The 16416-nt window shown below is 39.6% G+C and overlaps 1 protein-coding gene across 3 annotated transcripts in view; it reads right to left on the reverse strand.

The window, feature by feature from the left end:
* Positions 1–16: 16 nt before the first annotated feature.
* Fam81b (family with sequence similarity 81 member B) overlaps positions 17–16416 on the reverse strand; it is a 44626-nt gene continuing 28226 nt past the window's right edge. For 2 of the 3 annotated variants that reach the window (XM_033767624.1, XM_019209441.2), the window contains exons 6-10: positions 14951–15080; positions 12377–12483; positions 4132–4267; positions 2441–2636; positions 17–424 (exon numbers count right to left, since the gene is read on the reverse strand). In XM_033767624.1, coding sequence (XP_033623515.1) covers positions 291–424; positions 2441–2636; positions 4132–4267; positions 12377–12483; positions 14951–15080 — 703 coding nt within the window. In that variant the 3' untranslated portion in view covers positions 17–290. The remainder of the gene's footprint in view (positions 425–2440; positions 2637–4131; positions 4268–12376; positions 12484–14950; positions 15081–16416) is intronic. The other variant, XM_033767627.1, reaches the window with a different exon arrangement.

A 16416-nucleotide genomic window follows, 5' to 3' on the forward strand; every position in this document is an offset into this window, starting at 1 on the left:
TTATTTATCAGGGTACATTATATGAATGGCTCTTCTTTTAATCTGTAGGCGAAAGAATATCAAAAGGCATGTGTATGAATACTTTAACGTGTTCACTAATTTGAAGCTAACGTAAAGGTTCTTGCTTTATTGTTTTACCAGGTACATTCATCTCCTTAAATGGTGGTGAGAGAAACAGACACATTGGAAGTAGAAACATCCTAGAGAGATTAACGTTCTTCTTCACCACTTTTCCCAACAAGCCATTCCATTAGCTGGTAGGGGGGAAAAAAGAGGATAACTAGAAGTTTTTAAATTTCCCGGAGTTCCACTATCTTACGTTGTAATTTCTTTATGTCTTTCTGTACTTTATATTTCTCTAGATCCATCTTTGTTTTCTGTATTTGTTGGAGGGAGTTGAGAGAGTCATGAATTGATTGAAACCCTGGGAGAGGAAACACAAATAGAAATACTAAGTTAAACAGTGCAATGGAATGTGTTTTTAACAAACTTGCTAATCAGCAGCACTGCCATCCTTGATCGTTATGTAATTCAAAGCACATTAAATGCCAGTAAGAGCCATCAGAAAACATACAGAACTGGAATGGTGGTGTTTGCCTGTAATCCCAGCATTGTGGGAGGCTGAGGTAGGAGGATTGCAAATAATTGCAGTAGGCAATTTAGGGACTTAGTGAGACCCTGTTTCAAGACTTGAGAATAACAAAAGATGTCTGGGGGTGTACCTCAGTGTGAAGGCCCTGGGTTCTGTCCCCAGTACCCCCAAGTGAATGAATGAATAAGTATAAAAATGTGTACTATTTACTTATAGGTGATGAAGATACATTAGTAATAGTGTTTTAGCTTGTGTCTGGTTTTATTGTAACAATTTATTTTCTTTCACCTCTTCCCAAATATACTGTATGGTGAAATAATTCTATATTTGAAATATTTCCTTTTTCTGTATTCTTTGACAAGAGATTTGCGTGACCTTTTTTTTTTTTTAATTCTTGTTATCAAATTGAACGTAGAGACCACAGATAAGATTTTAAAACTTCTCTGAAAGGAACCTGTTTGAAGGCCCTAAGGAAGGGCTGCCTGCAGCCACCTTCCTCTGGCACTTTGTGTCTCTTACCCCAGACCTCAGACTTCTTCGGGAGAGACCATTTCCTAGTCACTAAGGCCTTTCACACTGTGGCTTCTCTACAAGTTTTTACTAAAGGCAAAAGGGAACAAACAGTTAATTTGTGCTCACCCCTTGGTAGAACTCTCACTTACTAAACGCAGACTCCAACTAAGATCATACAAATGCACATTGCAAATTTCTCTTCGCTTCTTGAATTTGAGTACAATTACATGTGAACAGAAGACAAGGCCCTTATTAGAAGGACAAGTTATATTAGAGGCATCATTCCTCTCCAGGTAACTCATTATTTTACTTGCTGGTAGGAAGTGAGGGCTGTGAAGGAAGCAATTTTTATTTATGCGCAAGGAACATCAGGTAGAATGCTACCATGGTGTCTTCCCAAAACACCTCTGACGTGTCTCTGCAGGACCAGAAGTTTGTGGAATTCACCCATGGATTTTTCCAAGATGTGGAAGACAGAAAAAGGGTTAGGACTCTGTCTAATAATTGAGGCCCTCTGCTCCTTTAGTTCCTGCGGAATTGTGACTGGAGGCAGATGGCTTCTCCACAGCACCTTCAGCATGTCCTTCCCTTTACAAATTAGATGAGCCTTTCAAATCAGTTTTCTTTGATGTTAGCTCAGCTTGACACTGCTGCCATTAGCTTCTTAAGAAGAAAAGCAGTTATGACACCGGACTTTGCTAATTCATCTCTCTTCTTTATTTGTAAAGGTCAAGTTTCCAGTCTGACATCTGTCTAGGATTATTACCTGTAGCTCAATGAGAAGGGCATTTGATTGGGGCTTCTAGTTTTATAGTATACCCCAAAGTCAGGTTTTGGCGATCTCTAAGGACTTTGCATGTCAACAATTTTATGATGCAGTGATTTTTGAGACTAAAAAAAAGAAAAAATCTCCAAGCAGTGGCAGGTTTGTGACATCGCCTAGAGTGGATGAAGAAAGCTGACAAACCAGGTGTGGTGGCACACACCTGTAATCCCAGCACTCGGGAGGCTGAGGCAGGAGGATCACTGTGAGTTTGAGACCAGCCTGGGCTACATAGTGAATTCCAGGTCAGTATCAACTACATAGTGAGACCCTGTCTCAAAAAACCAAAAAAAAAAAAAAAAAAAAAAAAAAAGAAAAAGAAAAAAAGAAAAAAAAGCTGACTTATTTACATACATCCCAGAGGTAGGTTAACACCCTACAGGGGGTTAAGAAAGCCAGATTAAATACATAATGGTATCACCGACGACAAGACTGACTCCTCAAAATAGAAAACTTTGAGGAATTGTACAAGAAAAGATAGGTTTTTTACTTAATAAAAAGTAGCGGCTTACCTGATTGATACTCGTTCTGCATTTTTTCTAATTCACCCCAGATCTGCTTTTCCATTTGGTTCATCTTTTTTGACAATTTATTTTCTATGTGCTTTACTTTGTTTAGTTCTGCTCCCTGTTTCTGTGAATTGATGAAATTCTCTAATTTGCTTGACAGCTGCATCATTTTTCCTTCCGTTCTATCTGTAGACTTTTCCTAGGAAAGAAATCATGTGATAAAACTCTCTAACGAAGAAAACTTAGATGAATTTATATTTCAGGTTGGAGAAAATGTTCTTAGCATGTTTCTTGTTCCATTAAACTATGAACATTCAAACCAAGATCTCTTATACCCAAAACTGTTCACAAACAGAATTCATCCCTGTTTTGACCTTGTTTGTTTGTAGTTTCTAAAATTCTCAGAAATTATAAAATTCTTATTTATGGAAGCAGACTGTGGTTTTGCTGAGATATTTTGCGGGTTTGCAACTTTTTAGTCTAGTGTTTAAAGAAGGGTAGCAAAGGAAAATGTTTTGGCTTCCCTTCCCTGTGTCCCATGGACGTGCTCCTAAGTGTTCGGAGTCCCTACTCCCCAGAACTTCATGGGACCGTGTGGACCCACTCTGCATGCCAGCTATTTATTTCAATTTCCCGGATCAAATTCTCCTCCAGAAATTCTGACATTTATTATGCAGCTCAGGAATTCATATATTTGAAAGCTCTCCAAGTGATTCTCCTAGGCAGCAGGGTAGGGTGCAAGGCAGTTTAAGTGAATTCTCTTCTCACCTCACACACGGAATTTGGGGGCAGAAACTGGGCCTGACTGGCGTAGCCTCTCTGTTGCTCCTCTCTGGCCCTTTCTACCTCAGGAATGGTGGATTCCAGTCTCCTGTCCTTTCTGGGAGCTTCTGCCTCCAGGGTGACCCCCAGAGTCACCTAGTGCTGCCTGAAGCTGATAGGGGACTTGCCTAATTGGGGGTGGAGACCTAGCAAGCCCACTTGACAGCTGCAGAGCTGACTGCGGAGATATCCTTGTCTGTTGGTGAAACTGTTTGCCCTCCGACTCTTGGTTCTTACCTCATTGAGCTATTTGCAAGCTCAGATAGGGGCTGGAGACATAAACAAGTTGCCTAAAACTCCTTTACCAAAGTTCTCAAACATCTAAATGTCCAGTGTAACTGCAGCCCCTGACCACAGTGACGGCACAGTTGGTTGGTAGTGAGAAGAGAATATGAAATAAGTGAATTTCTCAGCACCCTGGCAGCCTCGCCCCAAAGCTTGGGCTTTCTTCACATCGTCTGATTTGAAAAAGGAGTTTTGAAAACTTGTGACCTACTAGCAGATCTCCAGAGAGGTTGAATTACTTGTTGGACCAAAAGTTTCCAAGCTTTATTTGTGCGTAAGCATCACCCAGGAAGCTTGTCTAGAAGCACAAATTCCCAGTGGAGGTCCCCAGAGAGCTGGCTCCCTAGGAGTAGGGAAAGAATCTGTATTTTTGAAAGAAACTCTGGGCTGTTTTGGTAAAAGGAGAGCAGAATGAGATGTGGGAAGTAACAAAAAGGACCAGAAGACAGGTTGCTGGATTCCTATTGCAATGCTGAACAGTTAGATTACTCTAAATATTGAAGGGAGACCTTCCAGACCTTTCCTCGTGGTGAGCACCCACACAATGACCATGCAGCTGAACCCCGTGAAGTAACAGAGCTGCTTACCAGTTTCTCCTGCAGCGCTTTCAGACATTCGTTTATATGGGCCAGGAGGTCTTGTCTGTGTTTGAGAAATTGATTTCCTGTCCATTTTTGATTGTTCTCAACTTCTTCATACACATTACTTGAAAGAGAGTTGAACCTAGGGAAAGATGTTTTGATCTGTTTTAGTAAGTGAATTTAAAAATAAAAAAATAAAAAATTTAATGCTAAACTATCCGCAGGAAGATGAGGCTGCATGTGGGGTAACATGGGAGATGAGCAACAAAGGTTCTGACCCTGGGGCCCTGCTATCAACACCCCTCCGAGTACCCTAAAATATCTACACAGAGTCAGGGGTACACTGCCAGCTTACAGCTAACACAGCCACACAGCAGTGCAGTTGCCGTCCGTGCAGAATTCCTCTCAGGTTGAGGGCTCCTTGTGTATGGAGGAGAAACTGACCGGTCACGGGGAGTGGGGCGTACTACTCTAGGGAGGGGTTACCAGATGCTCTCTGTAAAAGGCCAGCTTGTAAACGTGTTGGGCTTTGTGGGCCTCCTGGTCTTTGTGGCCACCCCTCACTGTATTGCAGCAGGAGAGCAGCTGCAGACAGAAGAACGTGCAAGACAAACGCGGCTGTGTTCCGATTGCTACGTACGCTGCCCTTTGTGTTGTAGGTAATATGTACATGTCATGCTATCTAGTTCTTTAGAAAGAGAGGATTCAAAAGTGTAAAACCATTCACAGCCACAGAAGACTGGCTCTGGGTGGTAGTTTGGAGCCCCCTGCCTCTCAGGTGCGGGTGTGAGGCTGGGAGAGGTACTGGGGTAGAGAGAGCCTGCACTACCCAGGGAGAAGAGTCAGAGGCAGGGGACCGGGAAGAGCCCGCAGCAGCGGGACCTTGGGGATGCCCTGCCCGAGGGCAACTTTAGGTTGTCGCTGTCTCGCGTGAGGTCTTCAGTTAAGTCTCCATCACCACCTGTGGATCTTTGAGAGTAAGCATTTTTGGTAGTGCTGGGGTATGAATGTGCTTAGAAAGACGCTGTTACGTGGAGCAAAAAATAGAGCTAACAGGTGCAGGAGGGGACGGCTGCCATCAAGATGATGTACTGTGTGAGTGTTAAATAACAGAATGAAGGATTTTTCATTCAGTTTATTGGTACAGTTTAGATATACATAATTATCATTCATCATAAGGAATTTGTACAAGATACACACACACATATATGTATTTATTATTATTATTTTTTTTTTGGGTAGTGGGGATTGAACTCAGGAGGGACCTTGTACTTTCAAGGCAAGGCAGGCAGTGGAACCACTGAGCTAAATCCCAGGCCCTGTACATGATAAATCTTGATTCTTTCTTTCCTATTCTCCTCCCCTCCTTTCAACCCCTCCTCTCCTCCTTATTTACAAAGCTTTATTTCCGTTTTATCCTTCTTTTCTCCTTTAAGAATTTGCTCAAAAGAAAGAGGAACTGGGGAGCGGGGAAGGGGAGAGGAAGGGAAAAGAAAAAGATTACAGGATTTTTTAAAAAATGGGAGTGGATGTCATTATAGTGATGAAAGGGGTTGGAAATGAACCCTCAATCTAAAAATCACTGTAGAGTTGCTGAGGGCAGAAAGGGAAATCTGCATCTGAGGTGGCTGAGGGATACAGGGATGGGGATTCAGGGTTCAGATTGGCAGGGAAACGGTATCTGTTACTGAAAATATTCACACTGCGTCCAATGTGTGGCACTTACAATGAAAGTAATAATTGCTGTGATGTTTTCAGGCCAAAGGATATACAGAGAATTTAATCAGTTCTGTTTATCACTGGAGAAAGCTGAAGACAGGGTGGACATCTACTGCATGTGTCTGCCTCCCCTGAAAAAGTGTTTGGTCTCGTAGTAAGACAAGGGCCATATGATCATTTCCGTTTTTTTTTATTGTTATTTTTCCCTCCTTGGGGACATTTGGTAACACGTGGAGACAGCTTGGGTTGTTTTGAGATGTGCTTCTGGCTTCTAGTGGGAAGAGACCAGGGATGCTTTTAGACATCCTGCAATGCAAAGAACATCTCCACAAGAAAGAATTACCCAGCGGCAGCCTGGTGTGATGTGGTACAACTGTTATATCAGCACCTGTGAAGCTGAAACAGGAGGGCCACAAGGCTGGGCCCAGCCTGGGTGAATTAGTGACACTCTGTCTCAAAATGAAAAAGGGCAGGCCACGGAGCTCAGTGAGAAGGCCCTGAGTTCAATCCCTGATACCATGTTATTTTAGTTCACCTTATTTTATTTTGGGGGACAGGGTCTCCCTAGGTAGTTCAGGCCAGCCTTGAACTTGCAGTGATCCTCCTGCCTCAGCCTCTCAAGTGCTGGGATTACAGTCCTGCCTCACCATGCCTGGCTCTAATACTATTTGAAAAAGCAGCCAGATCAATAGTGCTGGTGTTGGGAAACCCTGATTTAGATGATGAAAGCAAAGAACGGGAAAAGTCATTTTGTTTTCCAGTAGTTATATATTGGCACATCAGCTAAATTCTGATCTTCATCCTGAGTCCTCACATTATTTTGGACACAGGGATATCCACAGCATAGAAAGCATATTTTTGATTGAGACGGGAGCCTCAACATTGCCGAAGACTAAGCTGGTTCCTGCTTTTGTTCTTACTCTAGTCTTGATTTCCATTCACCTTGCCTCTGGTTTGCTGCTGGAGGCCCAAGGACGCGCGCCCCCTGCACTCTGAGCCTATTGCTGCTTCCCTCCAGAGATCCCTTCCAGAGACTCATGTTTATCCTCAAACACCACCTGCGCATACAGCCCTCTTTTTGACTTGCTTCAAAAGGATCCTTTCTCCTCATGTGACTCCTCTTATCCCCTTAACTTCTTTTGTTTTTCTTCGAAGTGCTCAGCACCCTCTGCTACAGGCTAAGGTGTGGGCTATGTCCTCCACTACAACTTAATGCTCCATGAACGTGGGTTTTTTTTTTCTTTGTTCATTGCTGCGATATAGTAAGTGCGCCATTAATAGGCATCAACTAAAGCAACAAATGGGTCATTCTTTCTCTTCAAATGTCTTTTATTTCTTGTTTATTGGTACATTTTAGGTATGCATAATGATCACATTCATCATAAGGGAATTTGTACCTGTACATGATATGTCTTGATTTTTATTTTAAGAACAACATATACTTGTCAAACCATTTAGGAACATACTCTGTTTTGATTTTCATCTTCCTTCCCCCGTATCTAGTGGAAGTTGTAATTAATGCTGCGGGTTAAGAGGGACAGTAAGTCCCCAGACAATCAAGAGATACCTTACAGTTGAGAATCTAGCCTTTGGCAATCACTTACTGTATAATAAATGTTGGATATTTCCTCTCTTATTACTCAAACTGTTAACATCTTTCTGAAAACCAAGGAGCCACTAAATGTACCTAAGTAACATCTCTGGAAAGGCAAATCAGTAATTGAAATTCTGAAATTAAAGCCATAAAAATGAATTACTATTTATGAGCCTTTTATTTCAAGGCTTGCTTGCATTTGGAGGTTCACTTCCCCGTAAACAATCTGAACTTAGACTCTTATCTGCTGGTAATTCATTAAAATATGAAAGAATTGTAAAAAACATTCTTTTACAAAGATAAAAAGGATAAAATAAAGGTTTATTTAAATGTTTTTCTTTGCTTAGACTTTTCCTAGCAAAATGGACATGATTTGCCCTGAGTCTTTTAATTGTAAAGTTCACATTTAAAATCTCAATAGAATGAATTTGTCTTAAAATGCCACAATTTACTTGTCAAATCTCTATTCCTCTGAGTGTAGAAGTATTTTTATTAAAGATAGATAATAGATAGATAGATGGCTTTTTCTTTCATTTTTCTCAGAACACAAAATCATACTTTAAAATTGTGTCTACAGACACCATTAGGAGAATGTAGCCTACTGACTGTTTTTTAAAATTTTTATATTGACAGAATCAGGCTCAAATCCACACTGAGGGCAATTTTAAGGAAGAGAGTTATGGGCTGGAGATTTAGCTCAGGGGTTCCACCGCCTGCTTTGCAAGTGCAAGGTCCTGAGTTCAATCCCTGGTACCAAAAAAAAAAAAAAAAAAGTTACATAGAGAAAGGAAAAGTTAGTTGGAAACAACAGACACAGCAGATCCCAGGACAGAGAGTGGGTGGCGATGACGGTGAAGGCAGAGTGAACATACAGCAAGGATCTGAGTGACACACAACAAACACTAGCTCTGTCCTAAGCCAGTTCACCAGTTCACTTATGTCCCCAAGCTGGTGCCCTGCAGTCAACAGTCTACTAAATGAAATTTTTAAAAGATGATGATTTTGATTTCTTGGACACTTACTGCTAACAGGCTCTTAAGAGTTCACATAGTGGCTTTGACCAAAAGGGAATGTAAAAAAATAACTAGTGGCCTCTGATGAACTGATAACACAGATGATAGTTTCAGTTTTTGTAATTATATTTGAAAAAGTGCTTAAGATAGACCATTTACTATGCTTGGCAATAGAGTCTAAGATGATAAGCAAGAGATTAATTCCAAGAAATATTTTTTTCTACTAAGTTTATACCTATAGGTAGAGCCTTCTTAAACTAATTTCTTATTAATGTTCTGTGATTTCTAATTAGTGAAATCAGTTACAAAGCAATTCTAATTCCACTCTCATAGGAAGACTTATTTCTTGTTCATTCTAAATTATACATGAACTTAAATCCTAATATCCTCATAGCCTATTTCTTGGCCACTCAAGCAATATAATCTTTCCCTTCCCTAAATTTCTGTAGCACAATTTATTTATTAATAGGGTGGGTCCTAAAATGGAGGCATTATGGGCTGATAAAAACAACCTGAGCTTTGGAATCAGATACTTTCTAGCTGTGTGAATGGCGCAGATTCCTTAATCTCAATGATTATAAATGTCCTCATCTTTAAAATGGGGATAAGACTCACCCTTCAGGGCAGTGTGCAGTGGACATATTTGAAGACTTAGTTACTGGTATGCATTTGTAGGTGACAATATTATTTCTGCCTGACATATCTTAGTTAACTCTCTTTATTTCTTTGTCTACATTTTGCTTTCCATTTATTTACATTTTCTTTCCACTCTATGTGCCTGGGATTGTGTCTTGGGACATTCCAAAACAAAATTTATACCTTGTAGGTACTCAAAAAATCACTAATTTATGATATCAGCTTCTATTTAAGGGTACAAATATGAATGAGACGGAGTCCTGCCTTATAGTTTTTTAACTTCCTACTGTGGTAACATTTTCAAGGTGGTGTGATAAGATTTGAGTTTGTGCATTTGCTTCATTAACTAAATACTTTTTTTCTTTATTTTTTAAATAAATTACTAAGGGGCCGGGGATTTAGCTCAGTGGTTCTGCCACCTGCCTTGTGAGCACAAGGTCCCAAGTTTGATCTCCGGTAGCAAAAATAAAGAAATAAACAAATATAATTCCTATTAAGATCTAGGGAGTGACTGGCAGATGCTACCACTGCCAAACATTTAGTGAAGACGGATGCATTTCACTGTCGTGAAAGGCTCTTGCTATATAAGCATTAAGTTGTTGGCTTAGGCCATCACTTAGCTGAACACCTGACTCAGGCACTTCTAGAAGGAGAGGGTCTCGCAGAGGTTCCAGTGCCCCAGTGATCTGGACCAAAGTTCTAGGGATTCACTAGAAAACCCCAGAACCCTGAGACAACATGGCCTTGGGCATCTGCCTTCAATATACAATATAAGCTTAGTTGACAACTAACCTTGAATTTGTTAAAGTTTCTAAGTGGAAAATTGCTTATTTAAGATTAACCTTTAATGTCATTAAAATGCTTTTGTTGAAGTTACTGTCCCCTTATTCAAAGCCAGTTTTACCTTCAGAAAAAGAACAGCAAATTCACTTTAATTTTAAATTTATACATATCTCAAATTTGTAATATTAGCAATGATTCACATACATTTTTAACATCATGGCTTACTTGTTCAAAGAAAATCTTGTTAAAAGCTAGAGTCTAATGTTCCATTTTAGAGAGCCCTCCCTACCTTACTTTCTTGTTGTGCAAAATATGTTTATAATCCATACTTCATTCAAAGGACTAATGTCCCTAATGTGAAGGAATCCTACAAACTGGTGAGAACATGACTTTTAAAGTTCCAATACAAGGTTTGAAAAGTGGTAAGAACAGGTGCTTCTTGACCTTGGAATTTTGCACATAGAAATAGCACCAGAATCTAAGGATACAGCTTTTAAAAATCTACTAACAATAAGATAAATAGTTATGCCACACGTACATTGCAATATTATGCAGCTTTTAAAAATAATGTTAGGCTGATAGTCATTGAATTTGAAAAATAGGCAAGATAAAATGGGAAAAAGCAAATTATTGAGTAATATATATGATTTACTTGTTTTTTTTTTTTTATTTTTTTTGAGACAGGATCTCACTATGTGGTTGAGACTGACCTGGAACTCACTGTGTAGCCCAGGCTGGTCTTGAACTCACAGTGATCTTCCTGCCTCAGCCTCCCAAGTGCTGGGATTACAGGCCCAGCTATATGATTTACTTTTAAAAACCTGTTCCTTCTTTCTATATATGTATATATCCTTATTCTGTTATATATTCCTATTAACAAGAAATCGAGGAAAGATATGTTTGTGCTCTTAACACTGGTTGCATTAGGAAGCTGAAATGGTGATCTTTTTATTCATTTTTATTTTATTTTGGAACAGTAAGTACACATTACTTCTTTTAAAAGTTGGAGAAAATTTAAACAATGTATCTAAATTTATGATGGTGCCCATAATTATTTTTCTAAAGAAAATACAGTGTATAGCTTCACTATTATCTATTGTCGTAGTACTGAAATTTTGACTCCATAGTTAAAATGCAAAAGATGTAGATCACACTGTTACAAAAATTCTCAGATTCTTATCTATGTTTATGACTGAGCCATCTACCTATAAGCCAATTTCCCGTAGTACTAAAGACTGAAAATTCTGCGTATCATTGATAATGTGGTCAGGTCAGCCCTAGGTCGCAAATATTTCCTATTTGTTAGTATAATTTGTCCTTTTAGTTTAGTCTATCATTCTGGATTATAAGATCCACCTCTTCACTAGGAAATGAATTCTTAAACTGTACTTGTAGAAACAGTTTACTTTTCTACTTTTCATTTGGTTTTGCTTTTTGTCATAATACCAAACTAAAATGATCAGCTCAAGCACCACACAGGTATGTAAATACTGAGCACCCTTCTTGTGCTAGAATTTAAGAATAATAATTTAAAAATGCTTTGTCCGGGTATGAAAAAGGTAAATAGATTTGTTTATCCAAGACATCCACTTGTCTAGGTTCTAGTGATCACTCAGGTTTTTTCATCATTTGTAGGATACGCACACTTTCCATTTTATTACGTCCAAAATAGGTGTTAAGATGATGGCACGCTATGCTTTGTTGGCTTTGTGTCTTAGAGGTACAAAAGTGTAGCAGTGCATCTTATTGTCAGGGGCTTAGAGTTAGTACAGTGCAGTTGAGACAGGGAAAATGGAGAAAGCAGAGTATTATCAGGACTGGATTTAATCAAGATGTTAGAACCCAAATGGGATGAGACACGGAGGGGAAAGGGAGTAGGGCAGTGCGGTAGCATCATCCAATGACTAGAATTTTCTTTCCCTGTACCACAATCGCAGGACTTGGGGGCCATTTAAACAAGAGAGATCTGAGGTGAGGCAGCAATTTGAACATTGTGGAGATTTATCTCCTTCACTCCACTGAATAAAGAAAAAGGCAGTGTAAGATGAGATAAGGAGCAGTTTTAAAAAGAGATGATGCAAAAAAAATGATGCAAAGGAGTAAGAAGATCTTTGAGGAAATCTTAAAGGAAAAGCTTATAAATCAAAATTGCTTTAAAACATTCAATAACTTGGGGACTCAGTTTATATTCAATGGTGCTTTTCATTGAGGCATTTTAATATAAAATTAGTAATGTTAAATTTACTCCATAGGTCAGCATATGTATGACAATTTAGCTGAGATAGTAAGCCAACAAAGAGAATGACAAAATTAATATTTATATTTATTCTTTCAGGAATATGGTATAAGTGACTTTAGTGTAGAATATTTTATGCATTGATTTGCTACTTTATTGCTTGGCTGGGTTCAGATTCGTGGGATAGGTTTTTAGTTAATGCCAATGCTTTCATTAGGCAAAACTCTTCGGAATGTACTTAACAGAATTAAAAATCTAACATTCACTTACTTGAATTCCAAAAGATTCATTTCATGGCGATAATCTCCCTGGATCATCTTTAAATTTGAAGTTTGCTCAGAGGTGGAAGCCTCTATCTTTCCTAAGAGCTGTGTTACCTAATGAAAGTATAAGAAGGAGCTTTTTTGTGTGTGAGCAAAATCACCAGCGGTTACATAAATTCTTTATCCCTAAAAGAGCTAGGAACAGACTTGAATGCATGTTTGCTTTCGAAAATGATTTCTTCAAATGAGTGTGATTCTCAGAAAGAGTCATACTATTTAAAAAATAATAGGGAAGGTTCCATTCCACGACTATAATACTCTTTTTGAAAATAGGCTACCTAATATATACCTATAATGTGCCATTAAAGTTTGCTTATTAATTTCATTTGATTATTTCTTTGCTTTATGCCTCCCCAGTTACAAGGTAAGCCATTGTATCTTTTCACCCCTATATTTTTAGTGAACATTAGGTCACTAGTAGTAAATGCTGAACACACACCTAAGGAATAAGTGTTTAAATGCACACTAAGGCTCTGGCATTAAGATTTCGCCTTCGCCATTCCTGGATTGCATTCTGACAAGACCACAGACGAATCACAGGTGCACTGGCTGAGGGAATACAGACTGGGAAACTCAAGTGTCAGTTGTGAAACTACCAGCAAGAGTGTCCTTGGCATTCCTAGTAGCAGTGAGGAAGTTCTGTTAGGGTGAGGAACTGGATTAAAATATGGATGCAGAACTGCAGCACATACTTCTGTCTAAACTTACCGCTGTCAGGGAGAGTAAAACATGATTGGTTCGGGTTAACCAGTTCTACTCCTGCACCTTATGATCACATGAAAGAAAGTGGTCATTTAAAGCAACCAGAGTCCCCCTAACCAGGAGGGAGGTGAATAATAGGTTTTTGAATAGATACGGTGGGTAATGGATTGCACCCAAATGCTAGTCTGCAGGGTGCACACTTACAACCTTGTAAAGCAGAACTGTGGGACAGAACGATAAGCAATAAGCCTTTGCCTCCATACCTGGCAAAGGATAAGGAAAAGAAAGCAGGTGGAGTAACATTAATGTTAGATAAAATGTTATTCAAGGCAAAAATATATTAAAAAATGAAACAAAGGTGACAATTTTTAAAATGAGCAGCAAAACCCATAATGAAAAGGAAAGAATTTTGAACATTGTTTACTTTAGGTATTAAACTACAGAGCAACAGCTATTTAGGAAAATCAAACACAGGAGATATTTTACTAATTTTAAGTGGCTTTTCTTTATTCCTCAGTGGTCAAATAAGTAAAATGCAAATAAAGATATAGGACCATGTGAAAAATATAAATTTTATTTAATAGATTTACATACCAAGCCATGTAACTTACAAGCATTCAGCATTCATGCTTCCCCAGAATCCAAGAACATTTGCAACAACTAAGCACTCGCTGCTATAAAACATCCTGGACTATCACCCAAAGTGGAAGAAGCATAGGCCATGACTCTTACTGCACAAAAGTAGAAATTAATAAGCAAAGTGCACATGAAGGAACAAAAACTTCAGCCACTTGAGATAAAAGAAAGCACTTTTTAAATTCTGGTCCTCCATTCTAGTGATTCACATGAAAACACTTCTTTGAGGTCTACTGCAAGGGCTAGAACTGGCTGAGAGCCCCAGCGCTGCACTCGGAACCTGTCACTGTGTGTCCACACTGCCCCTCCGTAGGTTCTCCAGCCAGGGTCTGATACCTCAAAGTTCACTGAAGAAACTTGATAAATGCTTTTTCTGGCGCAGCAGCTCCAGCCTCCCCTCCCTGTCATTTACAGGAATCTGACCTGCATTGCGGCCTGGATACTCTCTGTCTCATCCGCCTCTCTCCCCATTTTTCCTTATAGATTTTTGTCTCAGTAAATCTCCCATTCACCTACTTTCTATGGCATTTGTTGCTCAAACAATCTAGACTGATACAAGTACTAAGGAGTAAATCATCGCTGCAATGACAATTTACTCAGAAAATGATAGTAAGCATATCACATATCAGGAACAGCCCAATATATCATGAGGTAGCTACTTACCACTGGGTTAGCGTCACTGAGTCTAAATAAAGAGTAGGTCAGAAAGCACAGGCAATCAGCAGGGGCCAGTGAAGAGATGGCCTTTAAAGTCTGGGCCAAAGGACTTTCATAGTTTTTGTAGGAGATAACCTATTTCAGGGTTTTAAATAGGGATGGAACACGATCCACTTGTATTGTTGGATCTTTAATAATAATAACTCCTATGGGGAATTCATTTTCTTAGAATCCCGGGTTCCACAGGGATCAGAGGGGTAGTCGGAGGGTAAGGCAGCCACGGCAGTGGTGCATCCAAGCAGGCCATGCTCGCAAGGGAAGCTGGGTAGGAATATGGTGGTACTGGTTAAATACTTGCTGCCCGAGCTGACTGCACTGATGGTGGTTGTGAATGAGCTGTGCCATTAAAACTCTTTTGAAGGAAGGCGTTCTTTTTAAAAATCATCACCTGACTGGGCATTTGAGTAAGCTATAATGATCTTACTTCTGGCAGTAACACGTAAAAGTCCTGTCTATTTTCAGTTACCTTTATATCCAAGTTTTTGGAAACAGTCTCTAGAGCAGATATGAGTTCCTGAATTGCTTTCTCAATTTGCCGGTGCTCGTGCCTGATGGTGTGGATGTCTCCAGAAAGCTTCACAATGCTTGAATCACACCTGGTGCCAAGAGGGAGATGTGCGTTGAGATCCACAGGCTCATAACAGTTTGCATACAATATAGTAGGATCTGTACATTCATTTGATGGCAAAAGTTCTTGAGTCCTTTGAATAACGTGCTCGGAGATGTAGGAGCACATATAGGAATCTCTTTGCTTCGTTTTTCTTTTCTATTAATGATGAGAGAAACCAGGTTGGATACATTGGTCCAAACCAGAGCCCCCAAGTTAGTATACATAGGGCCCTTGGGGTACATTGAGGAACCGTTTACATTTTTGGTATTGACTCAGTCAAGAGAGACTTAGCAAATTTGATGTCTTGGGAATATACCTTACTACTTGTAGCTAGGCAAAATGGGTCATTTTTCCTCTTCTACATCATGTTCCGAATCCATTTTCCTTCCTAGACTGCTAATTCTCCTTAAAACAGAAAAGGTGTCCCATCCAAAAACATCCTCCAATCTATAATCAAATAAGACAAAGTTTTATTTGGCCCCCAAACCGCTGTCCCTAGAGTGGTGTCATTCAGGTATCGCCTGACCTCAGGACAGAAACAATTGACATTCATACACTAATGGAGCCTTGGGCCCAAAGTGGCATTTGACACATTAGGGAAGGAACTCTGAAAGCTGAACTGAAGATTAACAGGCTCCCCAGAGCACCAGTAAGGAAAAATGCACAGAAGCTGACCCCTTTACCATTACCTGAGGCCTCTCTGGGGACACAGCAGATTATGGCCTTAATGATCAGTTTCAGTAAATGTGCAGGTGTGCAGGAGAGACAGAAAGCACATAGGTGTCTTCATATATCTGAATTATCTGGGATCACTTTGTAGTTGTCATTTTGTAAAATAAATGCTTTGACCGTCATCCAGTAGCATTTATTAGGAGCCACATGTTCATGTTCTCATTCTAAGTGCTGTAAGTATTGTTTCTTTTATGACTGTCAGTATTTTTTTAGGATCCAGAATTGATTTTTTTCCTTAAGATTTTTGGTACCAAAACGTTGATCCAAAGGTGAGCATAGCTGGTAACTTTACCTGGGATGGCCAGGTAACTCGGGGAGGGGGTTTAAGGACGGGAGGCTACTGGGAGAAAACATTAGGAGTCAACTTGATTAAGAATGAGCACAAGATGCCATGCACACAAGTCATAGTTGAAAGTCATTCTACACATTTGTGTGTTGAAAGTGTCATTGTCAGAACAACAGCCCTGTTTTTGACTATTTGGAATGTCCTTATGTCCATTTTAAGACTCCCAGAGACTACAGGAGCAGCTATTACTGCCACCATGTCTGTCACCTCCTTCCATCTCATCTTTGCTCCCCACCCCTAGGGA

Source organism: Fukomys damarensis, unplaced genomic scaffold, assembly GCF_012274545.1.
Source record: "Fukomys damarensis isolate Sample0158 unplaced genomic scaffold, DMR_v1.0_HiC HiC_scaffold_3, whole genome shotgun sequence".
Taxonomy (NCBI): domain Eukaryota; kingdom Metazoa; phylum Chordata; class Mammalia; order Rodentia; family Bathyergidae; genus Fukomys; species Fukomys damarensis.